At 34.5% G+C, this 18,259-nt stretch overlaps 2 protein-coding genes across 5 annotated transcripts; one reads left to right on the top strand and one right to left on the bottom strand.

Annotated features, from left to right (window-relative positions):
- Window positions 1-4,737: 4,737 nt before the first annotated feature.
- LOC114763163 (probable serine/threonine-protein kinase PBL1) lies at window positions 4,738-8,630 on the top strand. Its single transcript, XM_028952775.1, has 5 exons — window positions 4,738-4,873; window positions 5,598-6,271; window positions 6,674-6,931; window positions 7,094-7,213; window positions 7,714-8,630. Exons 2-5 carry the CDS (start codon window positions 5,639-5,641, stop codon window positions 8,350-8,352), a joined length of 1,650 nt encoding a protein of 549 aa, XP_028808608.1. The 5' UTR covers window positions 4,738-4,873; window positions 5,598-5,638; the 3' UTR covers window positions 8,353-8,630.
- Window positions 8,631-10,903: 2,273 nt separating this feature from the next.
- On the bottom strand, window positions 10,904-18,008 carry LOC114763162 (B3 domain-containing transcription repressor VAL2). Of its 4 annotated transcripts, none has more exons than XM_028952772.1 (13): window positions 17,747-18,008; window positions 17,473-17,647; window positions 16,634-16,715; window positions 16,430-16,528; window positions 15,352-16,010; window positions 15,118-15,214; window positions 14,832-15,006; window positions 14,124-14,200; window positions 13,585-14,010; window positions 12,800-12,849; window positions 12,534-12,647; window positions 12,382-12,449; window positions 10,904-11,894 (listed from the first exon to the last, which is right to left on the bottom strand). In XM_028952772.1, the coding sequence occupies exons 2-13, from the start codon at window positions 17,610-17,612 to the stop codon at window positions 11,113-11,115; spliced, it is 2,769 nt and encodes a 922-aa protein (XP_028808605.1). In that variant the 5' UTR covers window positions 17,613-17,647; window positions 17,747-18,008; the 3' UTR covers window positions 10,904-11,112. The 4 variants fall into 4 exon arrangements, with proteins under 4 accessions (XP_028808605.1, XP_028808606.1, XP_028808603.1 ...); XM_028952773.1 differs by having other exon boundaries at window positions 17,473-17,605; XM_028952770.1 differs by having other exon boundaries at window positions 17,798-18,008.
- Between the last annotated feature and the right edge of the window lie 251 nt (window positions 18,009-18,259).

Here is an 18,259-nt window from a genome sequence, read left to right as displayed (position 1 = left end):
CATAATTATTTTGATCTATAATTTTAAAAAATGTGACTTTTGATATTGATATGAGTTTTTAAGGAAATACATTATGAACAAAGGGGATTGCATTTTCTTAACAAATAAAAGTAAGAAGTTATCATAATTTTCAATGCTACACAGTACTTATGACTTTTGAATTTAGATGCTTTAATTAAACCGCTTTTTTCATTTTTTATGGGGCTATATTTTTAATATAAATATATGATTATTTGATATTATGAATCAAATTTAAGTATTATCGGATGTGATTAAAAGTAGTTTTATTTTCCTGTTTATTAAAGTACTCATCTGATCCTAAATATAAGATTCATTTTATAATACAAATTGCACTATAAAATAGTATTTGCACTATAAAATGAGTTTTATATTTAAAACTGGAAGAGTATACGCGAGAGAATATAACTATGAATGAAAGGGACCAGGGTTGACCATAAAGTTTTTGAAGCCCGTGTTGATAATTGCACATATTTGTACCCGTTTTGGTCTTTTGGAGATTAAAGGCTATTAAGAATTTAAAATTTGTCTTGACTTCCAGAGTCCCAGCACATAGTAAATGAAATTCTTTCTGGTCAATAACTTCTACCTTTAAAATGACATTGCCGTGAATGAGAGGAAGAACATGTACATGTAGCTTTTGTTCAACCAAAATTTTGTGCTTGTTGAAAGAATAAATAAAAAGAGAAAGAATGATGAATGAAAAAAGACAAAAAAAAGGAAGTGGAATAGAAGTTAGATTTAGGGAGTGCTTGGCATCATATAAAAATGCTTCTGAAAAGCAGTTTTTCATAAATTGAGATAAAGTCATCTATATATTTACTTCATATACCGTAAAATCACTTTTAAAACCATTGTTTGGTTTTCATCTCAGCACCCACTTAATAGAACGAGTTAGTCCCTCACAATATAATGAATCAAAATTTAAATTTATATTGAAATATGTATTTATATTTAGTATTGGGCAGTATGCACTTAATATAAACATAACTGTACATAGAAAAAGAGAAAGTAGAAAAAGTTAAGTTATAGTAATGATTGTGAATGTTGCTGTAATTCATGTTAAAGCATAACTTTCATTTTCCTTTTATCGTCTACAGATTAACCCCACGCAACATTGCACGAGGTTCATTTAAAAGAAAAAAATTAAAGAGCACATAAAAAGGGATGGGAATTCTGACTTTCTTATAAAGTGTGGAAATATAAGAGGTACAAGAGCACGAGAAAATATAGAAATGACAGATGGAGAAGAACTCTTATTCTTTTGATCTCCATGTGTATAGTATCATATGCAAGATTTCTGTTTGTAAGTTTTTTTATCATTAAACAATATTTGAAGGGATATGATGGATCAATGTAGAACATATTTTCATAAGCCATGTTTAATATGCTTTATCATGATAATTTTTTTTTAATTTTTTGTTAATTGTCTCAAAATTTAATAACTTATCAACTTTACTCTTATTTAATATATATATTTTAAGAAAATAAAAATTTACAAAAAAAATAAATTAGATGTATAATTATATATTTATATAATAAAATATTATCACAAATTCATGCAGACAAATACGAAAAGTCTTAAACTTATGCACCCTTACAGAGAAACTCGGTCTGTTTGGTATGAGAGAATTTGAGAGAAAGGGAAAAGAAGAAAATTTTTAATAAGTTTTATTTAAAAAATTAATGAAGTGGGATTACGAGTTTTTTAATTAAATTTTCTTGCTCTTTTATCTTACATATTCTTTTTATTAAAGTTCTATAACCCGAATTTTCTAATTTTTTTAAAATGAACTCATTAAATTTTTTTTCTCATTTTCCTTTCTTTCCGGTTTTCTCATACCAAACGTATGGTTAATAAAAGGTCTTTTGATGTCTTGGTCTTGGATTCATGAATGTGGGATGAAAGTGTATGGCCACGTTTTTTTCGGAAGGTTTGATTTATGAAAGTTACAATTATATGAGTTGGAGGTTTCTGGATATCCACAGAATATACTTCTACCTCAATCTCTTATTATAAGATTCAGATTTTTGAATTAGTTCATTCATTTTTTATCAGATTCTCTTTTAATTTATTTGAATATTAAATATATATTTTTATACAGTTTAAATTAATATGCTCTTTTTTATTATCTTTTTTTTCCCATACATTCTCATCTTTCTTTTTCTCTCTCATTTAGTCATTTATAAATAAGAGCATATTGGAAAGAAAACAAGTATATTTCCTATACATTCATTACTTGTAACTAATTTTTACAATTTTCTTAAACCACACAATTCGATTATTTGGATCCTATGAAAAGTGACAGAGGAGTAATATTTTTAATATAACTTTTTTTATACATAAAATGTCATTTGCTAATACTCCTCCAGTCCTTAATATAAGACCCATTTAACTAATTTGATTAGATTAAGGAAGTTAGTTAACTTAGTTAATTATAAGAAATGTGACACGTTTTTCCTAAAATATCATAATCATCTTTCTTAATACCTCATCTTCCTCTTCTACCTGATTATGATTGAGAGAGTATCCATAGGGATAATTTAGAAAAAATTTATAAATATGAAAAATGGGTCTTATATTTAGGACTAAAACCAACTTAACAATTGGGTCCTATATTAAGGACCGGAGGAGTAACAGAGACTAATTTTTATTAGAATACCAAGGATAGAAAATATATACTTCATAGCTAGATATTAAAGATAGGCTAGGCCAATTTTTTTTGTTGCTATGTATAGGTATTTTTTTTTGAAGACAATTTTATTCGAAACACTGTCAGATATTAAATATGAACATTTTTTCTAATAAGGATTCAAATCTTAATACACTACGTTATAAAAAATTAGTCCTTTCTGCAAGACTCTCCGTTGGTGCAAGGGTAAGTTTAATATTATATCCAATCCTAATTATAAGACTTCATTTATAATTTATAAATAAAGTCTTATAATTAGAACGGAAGATAATATCTTCACAGAGTGGTGTATGGCCCACGAAACCGATTTAGCTCGGGAAAAATGGCCCATGGCGCGGCCCAACATAGGCCTAGACTGGGACCAAGTTGGTCTTCGCGAGGTGCTACAAATAAATAAATATTTTCTCTTGAGTGGAACAAATAAATAAATATCAATAGAGAATATAATAATAACCATTCAAACTGTTTTTTTCTTCAAAATGTGATTTTTTTAAAGAAAATTATTGTTGAGGAAATATGGGTTAATTTGAAAAAAAAAATTGATAAGCATATGAAATAAGTTTTCAATATATGACCAATATCAATTCTCAAATCCAGTCATGCATTAAAGATAGAAGGAGTATTTTTAATTAAAAAATGTAATTTATTACCTACACATTATTTTTACATTATTACTTGAAATATATTAATAAAAACAATGCTTTAAAATTAATTAATATTCATATCAAATAAGAAAAAAATTATGCATATGGAATTGGCCAAGGCCAAAGTATTTAATAATAAAACAACAGGAACATAATAAAACCAAAATTTTAAACTACATAGATTGAAATTAAAATATAATTAAATTATAAAAATAAACAATGATATTGATCATAAATTTTGCAATGGGGATTTTTCAGCAAATTTTCTGAGAATCAAATATGAATTTAAGAAAATCACAAAAAATATAAATTAAAAAAGTTTTTTGTTGTTAGAAAAATAAAGGTCAAAGGTGGGAAGCAATCTTGGCCGTAGATTTCTCAGCCAGTTGCTAATACAGACCATAGATGTTAGCGAGCAGTCAGTTTGACTAAACTTACTTTTTTGAGAAGGAAAGTTACACTAAAGTTTCAAAAGAACAAAATAATTACCAATGAATTTTAATAATAAATTAAAAATATTTGTAACTTGTTAATTACAAATTATTATTAAGATTTTTTAATAATTATATTTTTTTTGACTTGACTGCAATTTTTTTAAGCAATAATAATAATAAGTTTTTAAACTTTGACCAGCCTGTCACTTCATCAATGGAGTTGTACTTCATGGAAATTCCAATGCCTGGGTGAATTTACCGAACAGGTCATCCTGGTCTGGTCCGTCCTAAACCAGAATCAACACGTTTTTCTCAAGAAGGGGAGGTTTAAAAATTTTTTTGATTAATTTTTATTTATTTATTCTTACCTGGCATGAGATGATTTATGTTTTTCAACTGTCATTTTTTTTATTTATTTATTTTTGTTGCCAAAAAAAAATTCAATTGTCCAGGACTTATATAAACAATATAAACCTTTATACTAATATTTTTTTCCTGCCAACAAAATATTAACTTTCACATAAAGTTCATGTTTGGACTCAGCAAAAAAACATGTTGAAAAACATGTTTTAAAAAAATTCTCATACAAATTCAGATAAAACTCTTTTTATATATTAATCATTTTTAAAATTATTATTTGATTTCATCTAAATATTTTTGAGTTGAGACATTTTTACTTTTAGAGTTTTATACCCCTAAGCATTCCATGAAAATAATATGAAGTGGGAAAATACTGTGGGGGACAAAACGGTCAAAAGGAAATTGGCGAGAAACTTGGTAATAATAAATTAATAAGATTTATATATTTGATATGAATTAATTAAATTAAATTTGTCTTTGGTAGGTTTGACCAATGACCAGTGCTCATTTCTCTTTGACCCTCTTTGTATTCAAATGTTCAACTTGCTTCCACCTTCTCTTTCTTCGTCTTCTCTCTAAACCTTTACTTCTCAGACTTTCCCGTCTGCTTTTTTTGACTTCATAAGGGCCTTTCTTCTCCGAATCATAACCACAATTTTCATTTTCACCATTTTCCTCTCCGGCTTTCGCTTAATCCCGACTTCCGCGACCTTCCACATCAAAGGTTTGATTCTTTTCTTCCTTTCTATTTTGATTACAGTCATTTGCAGGTTTTCTATCGTGAATTTGCTAGGGAGTTTCGTTTCCGGTATTTTTTCCCCCTCCTGAATTCTGTTCCGTTTGTTGCATAAACGGGCCAATGTTATGGCAAATTAAACTAATCTTATTATTCCGCTTCCTGGGAATGCGATGGATGCAACTGCAGAAAGGAGATTTGTGAGTGATTAATTGATCAAATTTTTATTAATTGCGATTTGCGGATAATTGGAGCATAATTGCTCCCGTAGCGTTGGGGTTAATTGGGAGCAGGTACTGAGAAATGAATGGAATGATGAGAGTGATAGAAATGAAATAGAAGGATGAGATATTTTATTTGTATCCATTCATAATTACTATCCAATTAAGTTTGGTGCCCACCTATGATTTAGAAATAAACCAAACCTAAAAGCCATTTAGTGGGGGGAATAGAATAAAAAGCCATTCACTGTATATCGGAGCTTTGTGTCTTAGCTCCAGCTGATATGAGACTCACACGCCTGGGTCAGCATAGGATTTAAAAAACCGTTCGCTTATGTTTTTCTTCGCAGAACAAGTTTGTGAAAGTTTGCAAAATCATGTGTTTCCAAAACATACATTGAAATTTTTTCTTGAGGGTTGTCAAAATATTACTGAGTGAACTAAGTTTGCGCCATTATCTGATTTATGCTCTTCTTATTCCGTCTTGGCAGAAGTAGACCTTTCTACACAATTGCTGAGTTCTGCGTACAGGATGAGGTGCTTCTCTGTCTTGAAATGTAAAAAGAAAAAGTTCGAACAGATGATCCCTATAAAACATGTCAATCATAAAGAGCATGGAGTAGCAACCGTATTGCCTCAATCTCGAACTCATACTAGATCATTGCAGTCTGCACCTCCTAGTTTCAAGACACGAGTGAAACCCATTCAACCTGTTAATAAAATCACAAAAAATAGAATACGAGCATTATCTGCTCCTTCAACTCTGGATGCAGCTGAACAAGATGCTTTGGTGTCAGTTGAGTATGAAGAACAAGAAGAGTCAAAACACCCAGCTGGATTGATGAAGGAACAGCGTGTATCCACTTCACAACCCTTACCTCTTCCATCTCCTCAGGGTGGTGTTGCATTGAAGGCTACCAGTAGCTTTAAGTTAGGGACAGCTAGTGGTCCTCTATATGCTTCTGGACCTTTGCCACTGCCACCAACTGGTTCCCTACGGAACTTTCCCTTTGAGGATATTGCTGCTGCTTGCCACAATTTCTCTTCAGATCGATTCATGTCAGAGAGTCTTTCTTCTACAATGTATAAAGCTTCCTTTGGTGATGATGCTTCTAGTTCAAAAACTTTTGATGCCACTGTCACCCGTCTTCACCCTTCCACTCAGGTACTTGACTCTCCAAACTGAATTATTTTTATCTTCATGCCTAAGTAGCTGCGATTATCTTAATAGCATGTGCGTCTTAGTGCAATTAAGAGAACTAATGCCTTATGTCTTATCCTAGAAAGGCTAGAATCCAGTTCTCTGTAAATTTAATATGTGGGACTTGAATACTTGCACCAGAGAAATTTTCAGCCGGCATTGAAGTGTTGGCCATTAGACTAGCACTCTGCATCTGACTTGATTTTGAGTTGTATCCGATCTTTTTTCCTCTTGTTGTCCTCCAAATGTTAACTAAATGCTATATTACGGTTTCAATTGTAATTACAAATCATTGGAAACCTTGTGCTGAAATTCAAAGCACCTTATGAAATTCTGAAGTTCTGTAGTGTTGTCTCTCTTTTTCAGGCCTTGAAGGAATTCATAAATGAGGTTAACACTATTGCATCTTTGCAACATCCAAACCTCTGCAAATTGCTAGGTTTTCATGCTCGCGAGGGTTCAGAACGGAGAATGTTGGTTTATGAAAGGCTCTTTCATGGAAGCTTGGACCGCTTGTTGTATGGGAGATCTGATGGGCCACCACTTGATTGGAATACAAGAATGAGAATTGCTTTGTGTGCTGCCCAAGGTCTTACTTTCTTGCATGAAGAAGGGCCCTTCCAGGTGAAATTTTTTTTTAAACTTCGTTTGGTGTGAGTCTTTTCTCTTATGCAATCATTTATGCTGAACGGAACTATATTTCAGTTTTACGGGCAGTCTTTTGGTGCATTGACTAAGAGGCATATTTGTTTATATTGTTGCTGATATGACTCTTAATGTCTTCAGGCAATGTATAACGAGTTTTCTACAGCCAACATACAGATTGACAAAGATTTTAGTGCAAAGCTTTCAGGATATGGTTGTGTTGGGCATATTCCTGAAGAAGAGATTCCAAGCAGTTCGTCGGTGAGTTCCAACTTCATAGTGTTTGGCAATTCAGTTAATTGCTGAAAATGATGAAAAATTTATCACCGAGGATGATAAGCTTTGTTTGTTAAGAACATACAAAAAATAGCAGTTAATTAATGAAGTTCTGAAAACGTTCAGCTTATGGAACCATCACTTCTGGTTTCTGCGCCAATTCTTTCCTTCTTTATATTATTTTACTAGTAATTGATAACATTGGTTTCCCAGACTTATTGGATGCCAATAACTATCTTTCATACACTTTCGTCCTTCAGTTGGTATTGTCCAACACCGTGAGTTCCAAGCTGAAGTCTTTCCCACTAACTATGCAGTAACTAATTTCCTGTTTTAAAAACTTTAAATTCGTCTAGAAACCTTAAACTGTTTGGTACATTAAGCTGGTACTTTTATGTGCTTCAAAATTTCTCATTTCTGTCATGAAAGATAAATGCGTAAGTTCTGCTTCCATTCAGCGTTTTCATAATCTTATTTTTGTGCAGGCTGTGGGAAACCTATCAGTGGAGACACTGGAAAGACGGTTGCTAACTCCGAAGAGCAACGTTTGGAGCTTTGGCATTTTTCTTCTAGAATTACTGACCGGAAGAAAGAATCTGGATAGCCGTCACCCCAAGGAAGAGAGGAATTTAGTCAAGTGGAGTTGGCCCTTCCTGGCCGACGATTGTCGACTGTCCTTGATCATGGATCCTCAACTGAAAGGTCGCTTTCCTTCCAAAGCAGCAAGGACAATAGCTGATATTGCACTAAAATGCCTTCAGAAGGAGCCTTCAGAAAGACCCACTATGAGAATTGTTGTTGAGCATCTTAAAATGGTACAGGATATGAAGTACTCTCTCCGGTTTCCTCTGCAAGAGCCTGCTGCAATTTCTGGAAAACAGATGTCAAGATCGCCAAGTCTTAATGGCATCGTCTGTCCCCAGCCTAGAATGAGTTTCTCTCCATCACCACCACTGCCATCAGGAGCGCAGCCATCTGGTTCACCTCCAAGATGGTCTGGTGGGCCCAACTTGCTTCCCTTGCGAGGGTGTTCCTCTATGCTTTCTTTGGATGAGCTTGATCGGCAGTTAAGCCAGAAGTCGTCTTCCTCAGCATCTAGGAGGGCTAGTGTTGTAGGATATTGACTGTCTATAATGTTTGTTTTTGATTTTTCATTGATTTGATTAGCACTAGTTCACAGGAGATAAAGAATTAAAGATCTGATTCTCCCACCTTTTACAGTATTAGGGTGAGAGGATGTTCTTTTGTAGATAGTGGAAAGGCAAGGTGATATTATCCTTCCTTCTTTGCTTCCAATCTGTATACTATAGGATGCTGACTGTCAGCAACAAAAGCATTAAAGTCCTGGAAAGATCTAAATCTTTTTTGTATTTTATTTTATGAAGCGTTTTTTTAATGATCACTGTAATTCCATGCTCGAGAAGATGGAAAAGTGGGATAACAATTAACAATGAATTCGTGAATTGATGGCTTGCATTGGATGGTGGAAAAACATGGAGCCAAACGTGAAAAAAGAAAGAAAAAAAAAAGGCACTAAATTTAAGGAAAAATGGTAAATAAAGACTCCTTAATATATAAAATTGTGATTTAGGACTCTCAATTTAGAAAATGACAAATGAAGACTTGGTCCTATATTGTAAATATGAAATTTAGTGAAATGTGTAAAATGTTCCTCAGTCAAGTTGTGATTTGGTCTACTGAAATTATCATTCGTTAAGGTGAACTTGTTATTTCCTATAGTCAACTTTTCATTTGACATACCCTCAACCAAGTTGTGATTTGGTCTACTAAAGTTGTCATTTGTTAAAGTAAACTTGTCATTTTTCATAATCAACTTGTCATTTAGTCGAGGGACATTTCACCAAGATTTCATATTTATAATATGGGACCGGGTCTTTATTTACTATTTTTAAATTAAGAGTCTCAAATTAGAATTTCACATATTAGGGTCTTTATTTGCCATTTTTCCTAAATTTAATGCAGCATCTTTTTTTTTTTTTATAACAAATTATCCATGATATATTGTCAAGATCAGCCCTTTTAAAAAAAAAAAATGACTGTCCTTGGAGTTCACGTAGCTATGAAATTTAACTATATCAACATAAGTTAAAATTCTTTAAATTAATCATTAAAACCAAAAGCAATACAAGATCACACAAAATATAGCAAGTCGTATTATCATTTATCAAATTCGGTGTAATGTATTGAAAGTTGTCTAATTTCTTCCAAGGTTGGATATTTCAACAAGGGACAAGAGGGCTTAAAAGAACAAACCAAAAATCTACATGACATGTTTTTCTTTGTAATATTTTTGCCTTGAAGATTTATCTAGAGTATCATTTTTTTTTTTAATCTCTTCGGCTTTGCTTGAGATCTTGTACTTTTTCTTTGATTCAGTTTCGCATATCTATAAAAATAACAATGAAATAAATTTTATCTATACAACTTTTGGTGAGCCAAATATTTTTTGTAGTGACCAAGAAATACTGGATTCAACAGAAGATGTTAGTTCTTCACGTGTCTCTATATTTAGAGGGTGTTTGGGTATCATCCCAAACCATGGTTTAAGGAAAGAGTGAGCGAAACAGGGAGAAATAATCCGAAACCATGATTTGGGCTAAAATCATAGTTTCAAGAGAAGTGAATCCATTCTGCTTCTAGCTCAAATTGGAAAGTATGATTATGTTTGTCAGAGTAGATCTCAACAATAATATGACTTTAACACCCCTCTTCATATTTAATCTTATATCTTATAAATATATATATACATATTAATTATTTATTAATTACATTATCTTATACTCCCTCCGTTCCTTATTATAAGAGACATTTGATGCTTATGGCATGTTCCTATATATAAGAGACACTTAAAAGTTGTCTCTAGTTTTTTGTATTGATTTCCTATTTTACCCATATTTATTTTGTCTCCAACTCATACTCTCTCTCCCTCCCACTTCTCTTTCTTTTAATAATTTAATTATTCTCTCTCATACTCTCTCTCCTTATTAATAGGGGCATTGTTGGAAAAAACATTATACTTTTTACACATTAATTGTCCTCAACTAATTTTAACTGTTTTTTTTATCAACGTAATTTGGTTATTTGTTTCTTATAATAAGGAACGAAGGGAGTATATTATTAATTATGTTGGTAAAAAATATATTATTAACAATTTTATTCCTTCAAATTAAAATATATTATAAAATCTATGTTTTATGTAATTATCATATTAACTTATGCCTTTTTTAGTAATTTGTATATATAAAAAGTGCTTCTGATAATAACTATCCAAACACTCTCATTTTATCAGAATCTCTTTTCCACAAAATCTATTCTTGACAAAATCTATTCTCCGGGAGCTATTTTTCAAACCATGGTTTGATTTCATCCAAACACTTTTTAGTTTTTGACAATATCTTGAATATAATTTCCTCCAATAAAAATATATCTATGCATAGCAAAACAATAAAAAAATGAAAAAAAATTCTTGCAGCCATCTATCTTACCTTATGGTTACAAGACGTTATTTTCAGGTATCCAAGCAGCCATTGAGATGTCTGGATGCACGCCTTCTGTTAGCTTAAATAGCCAATTTTATATGTAGTCCGAGAGAATGGATTTGTCAGCCATACATTTGTACTTTGTCGAAACAAGTTGAGCCCTTTTAGACACATATTAATGGCAAATGACAAATAACCTGTAAATGATTCCTTTCAAGCTCTTGCTTCTATAGACTGCAGTTTACAGCCTAAAACACAAGATTCAACATGTATAATTATTGGCTCACACACCCGCAAGATACAAATTATGTGGCAAAGCGCAAAAAAAAAAAAAGGGACATATAAACATCCAAATGAAGCGAAAATCAACGTAAGGTAAGGACTTCATGAAGGGGGATTATTTTCGCTTTTGTCTTCACCACTGTTCTGTTCATGACTACTTTCTTGCTCCTTAACATCAGAAGCAGCACAACAATCCTCGTTGGGTCTTCCCTCACTTTCGTTAGTGGTCTGCGCCTGCACATTGGAAGCTGAATTTGCTTGTTGCTCTGATGCCAAACTAGCAAGACCATTTTGCTTCAGATATGTCTCCAAAGGGAGATTTGCTTCTTGAAGTAGACTCATCATGCTGACACTGTTTGAGCCAGCTTGCATGTCATTTCGATCGGGATCGCAATTCAAGTCTAACTGTGCCTTGCTAGTTTCAGCCACATCGGTTTGACTTCTTGAGTCCAACTCATTTGGTGGCCTCGCTTCAGTCTCAGAACCATCAGCTGGAGTTAAATTTCTAGAGGTGCTTTCCACTTCTGATTCATCCCTCGGCCCACCTGATTGCTGGTTTCTCTGAGCAATCTCTGCTTCACGTTCAGACTGACGTTTCTTCTTTCGCATCATCAGGGTCTTAAACCGACGTTTAACTGTCATGCATACATTGCAAGTGCACGTAGGTTTGTGTTTTCCCTTTCCACTGGGTGGCTGGATGCAGACAATGCAGGAGCAGCCAGGTCTATGCCGAGGGTGTTTTGTAGTGGTAGCAACTTGCGTCTTGCTAGAATCACCTGCATCGTCTCCAAGTATTGCAGCATTGGCCAAAGCATCCAGTCCAGAAGATTCATGCTGCTCCAGGGACAGCCTGTGGCTAGCCGCCATTTTTTGTTTCTTGAATTCTATACAAAAACGATGGATGAAACATCACCGATCCAGAATTTATTAAAAGAAAGAACACCATTCCTTGGTCATAAAGCATAATTTGTGAAATTCCTAATTCTAATCAGAAAACATAGATTCATGTTCTTCACCAGGTTGTTGGGCAAGTTTTATGAATTAATCACTTGCACCTTTCAACTGTGCGCGTGCTTTTGCTTTAGGAACAGATCAACCATTTCATTCAATCAAACGCAACTTCCAAGATATGAATAATCACATATAGTATTCTTCACTAATGAAAATCTATATATTTAGACAACGCCTTCATGCAACCACGATTGCGATGCTTTCTGCAACTATCCCGTGAAACTGCCATCATACAGAACCAGGGCTACATTGATACTGCAAATTACACTGATGAAATAATTTTCAAGTGTACCATGCGGCGGTGACTATATAACACCATTACCATGTACATTTAGAAAGAACCAAAAACTGGAGACATACCCTTATTTAATCTCAGAAGATTATCCAGTTCCCTTGGGGTGAGTTCACTGGGGGCAGAACATGAACACCTGTTGAAAGCATCGCAAAAACATCAGGATCCCGTTAAGAACATTCGTTAATAACTACACCGCACTAAAAGGTCTCCTGCTGACCTGCTCTGATCCCATGAATTGTCCCCGCATGTCCACTTAGGGGGAACAAGTACATCCACAGGCAACTTTCGCCATTTTGAGCAACTATCGCATTGAGTCCATTGTTCATGCATCCTAAGGTTAATCCACCCATTCATGCAGTGTTAGCACAACGTGGAAAAAGATAGGAAAAATAATGGAAATATAAATGAAATGGGGATAATGGTAAAGGGAAAAAACAAGACCCTTGCGATTACTGCCAGAAATTGCAACAATATGCATCTTACCCTGTTGAACGGGCCACAAATATACTTCTCTTCCCAAAGATAGGAGGTTCCTGCAAGAAGCCATGTATAGGAATTTTACAAGTCAACTCTTCCAGATCCTTTTGAACAGGCTGAGTTTTATTATAACGTATTTCCTTTAAGTGGAGACTTTCTATCAAAAAGAAAAAAGTTCATCAATATAACTTAAAAACTCAATTTCACAAGCTCATCATCAGAAGAAAGGTTCTTACATGCACCACAGACAGACACACACACCAAAAACTACCACACCCTGAACGAGTGATACGAACTGAGATATTACAACAATATAATCCAATACTTACTAGTGTCTGAACATGCATTGACATGGGTACCATATCACGTTATATAATTTCAATTAGTTTAATATTAGCTGAATAATTAATAGAGTGAGAAAAGAAAAGCTGGACTGAGCTAAAGAATACTATGCAGCTGCAAGGATTTCTGAAAATTTCTTGTCTTTCAGATCATAATTACCACAAATATCTTAGTTTTAGACTCTGCCAGAATGACATAATCTGAAGGGTAAAAGAATTCATAAAGTCACAACAACAAACCACCGGATCTTGATTATTTGAAGCTTTTTTTTTGTTTTTCTTTGGGGGGGGGGGTGGTTGCGCACTGGTGTACAAGACATCAAATTCTCTTTCATATGCTTTTGCATGGATGAAAACTCAAGATGGGAAGCTTTGTGAAATTCAACAATAAAATGTGTGGATTTCATAGAGTTTGCATGAATTATAGATTTTTGTCAAGAAATTACTCACTTCATATTCTTCAAATACATGGTCTTCAATCATGACTATGCTTGGCTTAACTGCTGGTGGTGGACGGAGCAAATCCTGAGCCTCCTCCCAGGTTAGTTTGAGCTCCAGTGCATCCTGGCTGTCAATAAGCAATCTCTTACTTTTTGGCCCAATATTACGAGTCTTTTTCTTCTCCGGAACCAATGCTGGTGGCAGAAGCAATCCTTCTCTTTTCCTGCCTTCAGGCATCTCAATATTATGCCAATTCATCTCCCCACAAGCTGAATTCCACTTTTTAGTCAATGCATTTAGTTGGGTTTCTGAACTTCCTTTTAAGGATTGAAGAAGGCCAGAGTAGCCACTTAATACAGGCAAATTCTCATAAACACCGGGATAGGAAGTTTCACTTGAACGATTGCCATTGGGAATATTAGATGGATGAGATTCCTGTTCAATAGCCAAATGGATATTAGATGGCTGTTTCGTCTACTATTTTGCCAAAAGTATATATCAAATATTTTAGTTTGAGTTTCTCATTTCTGCATGAAACTAGCTGTTACCTGTACTGCAGAAGAATTTGTAGCCTTCCGAAACCCCATTATAAGTTTTCCCTCAGGGTCCATACGACTAAATGTCACTGCATATTTTAATAAAAAAAATTTATTTTTTACATCCATATTTTGAGCCCCAGAAGGTAGTAATATAGTTTTTTTTTTTAAAAAAAAAAAAGTGGGTCTCCACAAAGTTAGAAGTGGTAACAAAATCAACTTTTCATCAAACAAAGGCCATTTGACAATATATGCAATTCGAAGATTCATGAGCAATGTTGACAGCATATAGCTCACAGCAGCCAACTTCTGTCAGATAAAACATCCATTTTCTCTCAAAGAGAAAATGTAGCAAAGGATGTTCACCGAGCTTCATAAGCTTATTTAAACATGGAACATGAATAACATTATAAGCAGCCCGGATCTTGAAACATTATATCCACCGGGTAAACCTACTAGCTAATTCTTTTCTGATAGGGATATACATCTTGTTTCACACTGCGAGTTAAGAGAGGGGCCATGCAGTGACAAAAAGAGAGATAGTCCAGTCCAAAGAAAGACTTTTATAGCAAATAGACTAATGCAGAATATAAAAATAGCCAAATTATGTGATTATTATGAACGCCAACTGTTCTTTTTTCGAGGGAAGAAAGTTCACGTAGCTTATCTATTCTCAAAACATCTCTGTTAATAAATTAAGCAATGCAAAATAAAACATACCAGTATCCCCAGCTTGCAACTGCATAGACTGAATGCAGGGCGTTACCCCCTCTAGAACATACATTCTGCTGTTATTGTTTGGCCAGAATCTAAACTGGAATACCCATTCTTTTCCTTTCACATCTTGGATTCGTAAGGGAAGGCCCTCTGGCTGAGAGATAGGAGGAAAATATGTCTGCATAATGACTTCCTCATTTAGTTATATGGTAAGAAATAGTTTGGTTAATGTTTAGATGAAATGACAATAATATATAAAAAATGTGAATGCAGAATTGAGCAAACTCACTTCAGCACAAGCCTTTGGAAGAACCAGGCGACCAATTCGACCAGCATCACTTGCACTAAGCATCTTTTCAAATAGTGGGACAATGATTGAATTTGAACTTGAACATATCATGAACAATGGTTAAGGAAATTGTTTTTCAAGTTAATCAGTAATACGAACAGTAACAGGTGTATCATTCTAAGTGAAGTAGCCTGCAAATAATTTAACAGTTCACATAAACATACTGATGGATACTCTCCAGAGATTTGCTGCAACTCCTGATCAGTGATCCTAGGCCAATAACGGGGAAGTAGCTGATTCCTTCCACGTCCTTCAGCAGGTGGCCTGGCAACACGAATTTGAGATACTATCCCTGCATTTGCCTCCAAGCCTATGGGGAGCGTTGCCCTAGGGGGCTTGGGTAAGAGATGGCGAGATCTGGACCCCGGCAATGTTGAAGATGATGTCTTACTCTGCTCCCTTTCCTCAAAAGCATCATTACGAAAGGAGTTTGAATTACCTAAAGGAGCACCAAGAGTCATACTCAAATTTGTTTGAGCCAATGATTCATACATATCTCTTATTTCTACATCTGTCTTGCAATTGTCAACTTTGACAGCCTTGGATGATCCATTTGGCTCTGGATGGAATTGTGATATTGAAGTGCTTCCAAGTTCCCCAATAAAAGGCATAACTTCTTGTTTTAATCGCATAGGAGGCCCATTTGTGGCACCATTATGATGTTGGAGCCAACTCCTAAGCCCATCATTCTCTGCATAATCCCCTACCCGCACCCCTCTCACTTTCTCAACATTGCTTCCTTTTAATTGGTTAGAAACCAATGAGCATTGTAGTTCACTTCCAATTTCAACTTTTGATGTACCAGATCCATCAGGCTTTTCCATAGTTGAACTCTGTAAAATAAGGATAATCAATTCCAGAAACACAGCATTCAACTAAAAAATAAACGCATACAAAATTAGTTTTTTCCTTTACTGACAAGTGATATAACCCTAAATGCAAGAAACAACAAACCATAAAACATATATTTGGTTGCAAGTCACACACAACTGTCATTAAATTGAATGATCAAGTCCATGATCAAGGGCAACCATTTAGTGCTCCTCATTAATCAGCCTAACAACCTTCTAATAAAGCTAGGTGCAGCTAAACAAAGGACTCCACTTCAATATCTGGATCGTTAATCTATGATTCTTTATAAGTTGTAAAGATTAATGAGACTTTGGAAGTACATTGATTCATGTTCCATTCTTTTCCCTAGTGGTGAACACGTATGCTTTGTTAAATAACTGAAAAAGTAAATTTATCTTACAGGTTGTCCTGAATCTCTCGCACAACTTACGCAGCTTACACCACCAGTGTCTAGCAGCTCAAGCAAATTTCGAGAAGCAATGCATCCACAATGAAGACGCTGTGTATATTAAATAGTACGGAATCATTAAAAGCAGGGTAATGTTTAAGAAAGACATAAAGCAGGGTGCTTAAAAGCTAAGCAACTTTCTTGAATATACTCTACCTTGCCACACGATGCGCACTCCCTCCAACCAGAATCCTTTGAGTGGAACACATAGCAAAATGTTGATTGCTCATAAGCAGAGCTAGAGAGGAAAAAAGTACAGATTAAGAATATGGACTGTGAAATTATCATTTAAAAATCTTCAATGTTAAACCTAGCCAAGGCCACATGCGATCTCAATGAAGTTGGTCCCAACCAATACAATCATACTTTGTGTTCTTAATTTTTAATTAAAAGCAACATTCGGTCTAACTCAATACTTCTAGTTATATTGCTTTAAACTATATATTATGGACTAGGTTTATTTTTGATAATGTAGTTCAACCATTTATGAGCTTATTTCTTTGTATGTCAGGTGGGCTACATGATAATCCCCTGGTCGTTCCAATGGTGATCCGTGATTTTCCTTTTTCATACAGGAACATGTTATATTATTTCTAGGCCATGACTGATAAATATTTTAAGTTTTTGGCCATTCATTTGGAAAATCAGAAAATTTCATATGGTAAGGTAGAATAGGACCCTGACAAGAAACACAAGAGAAAAGGTCCTATTGTAGCATCAGGGCACCTTTATAAAATATACAGGGAGAACAACAAGCCGTTGAAAACGAAGAAGCCAAAACTCGCAACAAGGATGTGAGTATAACACCCTACTGGACTTCGATGAAATTTTTGACCAAAAAAAAAAAACGAAATAAATGAGCTCAAAATTAAGCGAAAGAACTAAAAATAGATAATAAGAAAACCGCGAAATTTCTAATTTCTCCCAACAAGCATTCCGTACAACCCCATAACATATCTATTGTACATATCAATGCGAAATTTAGAGTATATTACCCGCACTTATCACAGAGATCGGCGAATTCGCCGGATCTCAAGGGCCATCCTTTCCGCCACTGAACCGACTTCGAGGTGGCACAAGCCGCATTCATGCAAGTTCTTGACACCATTTTCAAACTCAATTCTTCAGCTTCCATTGCATCCAGTCAAAAAAACAAAACAGTTGAAAACCCTAACAATTTCCAATCAGAACTTCACCAACCTCACGAAGCAGAACACAGAATCTCAAACGAAAAACCCCGATAAAAAAGCTAAGCATCCAAACACCAACCTTAAGCTGGCATCAGCAGCACTGTAAGTTCACAAGAAGCAGCATACTCACCGGTAATTTGTCGAAAAATCAGGCGCCGCCGGACGCGCCGACCTCGCAGATTCACATTCAGGAAGTGAACGACAAGGAAGAATCAGATCGGAAGAGGAAGGGGAAAAGAGAAGTAATGTGAATCTAGGTTGGCCGGAAAAGCTTGAAGAGGCGAATGAAGAACAGAGGAAGAGAAAGGGAGGCGTGTGCATGCAGAATAAGAAAGGAGAAACTAAGAAAAGAAGCACTTAATGCATGCACGATGATTATACTTCAAGACTCGGCCAACTCCCCCACTTACCCCTGTTTACTTTTATTCTATTATTTTTTTTAATTTTATTAATTCTATTTTTTCCCTTTTCTTTTTGAGTAAACGTCAATTCCGTGATTTTTAGGTTATTTATTTAGTAGTTTTAATTAATTTATCACCGCCAAGAAAATTACACTGTTATTTTCATCTAGAAACTGGAATCATGACTATGT

Source organism: Neltuma alba, unplaced genomic scaffold (genome assembly GCF_004799145.2).
Source record: "Neltuma alba isolate B1F8T4 unplaced genomic scaffold, ASM479914v2 tig00011259_pilon, whole genome shotgun sequence".
Lineage (NCBI taxonomy): Eukaryota > Viridiplantae > Streptophyta > Magnoliopsida > Fabales > Fabaceae > Neltuma > Neltuma alba.
This window is presented reverse-complemented; position numbering and strand designations above follow the sequence as displayed.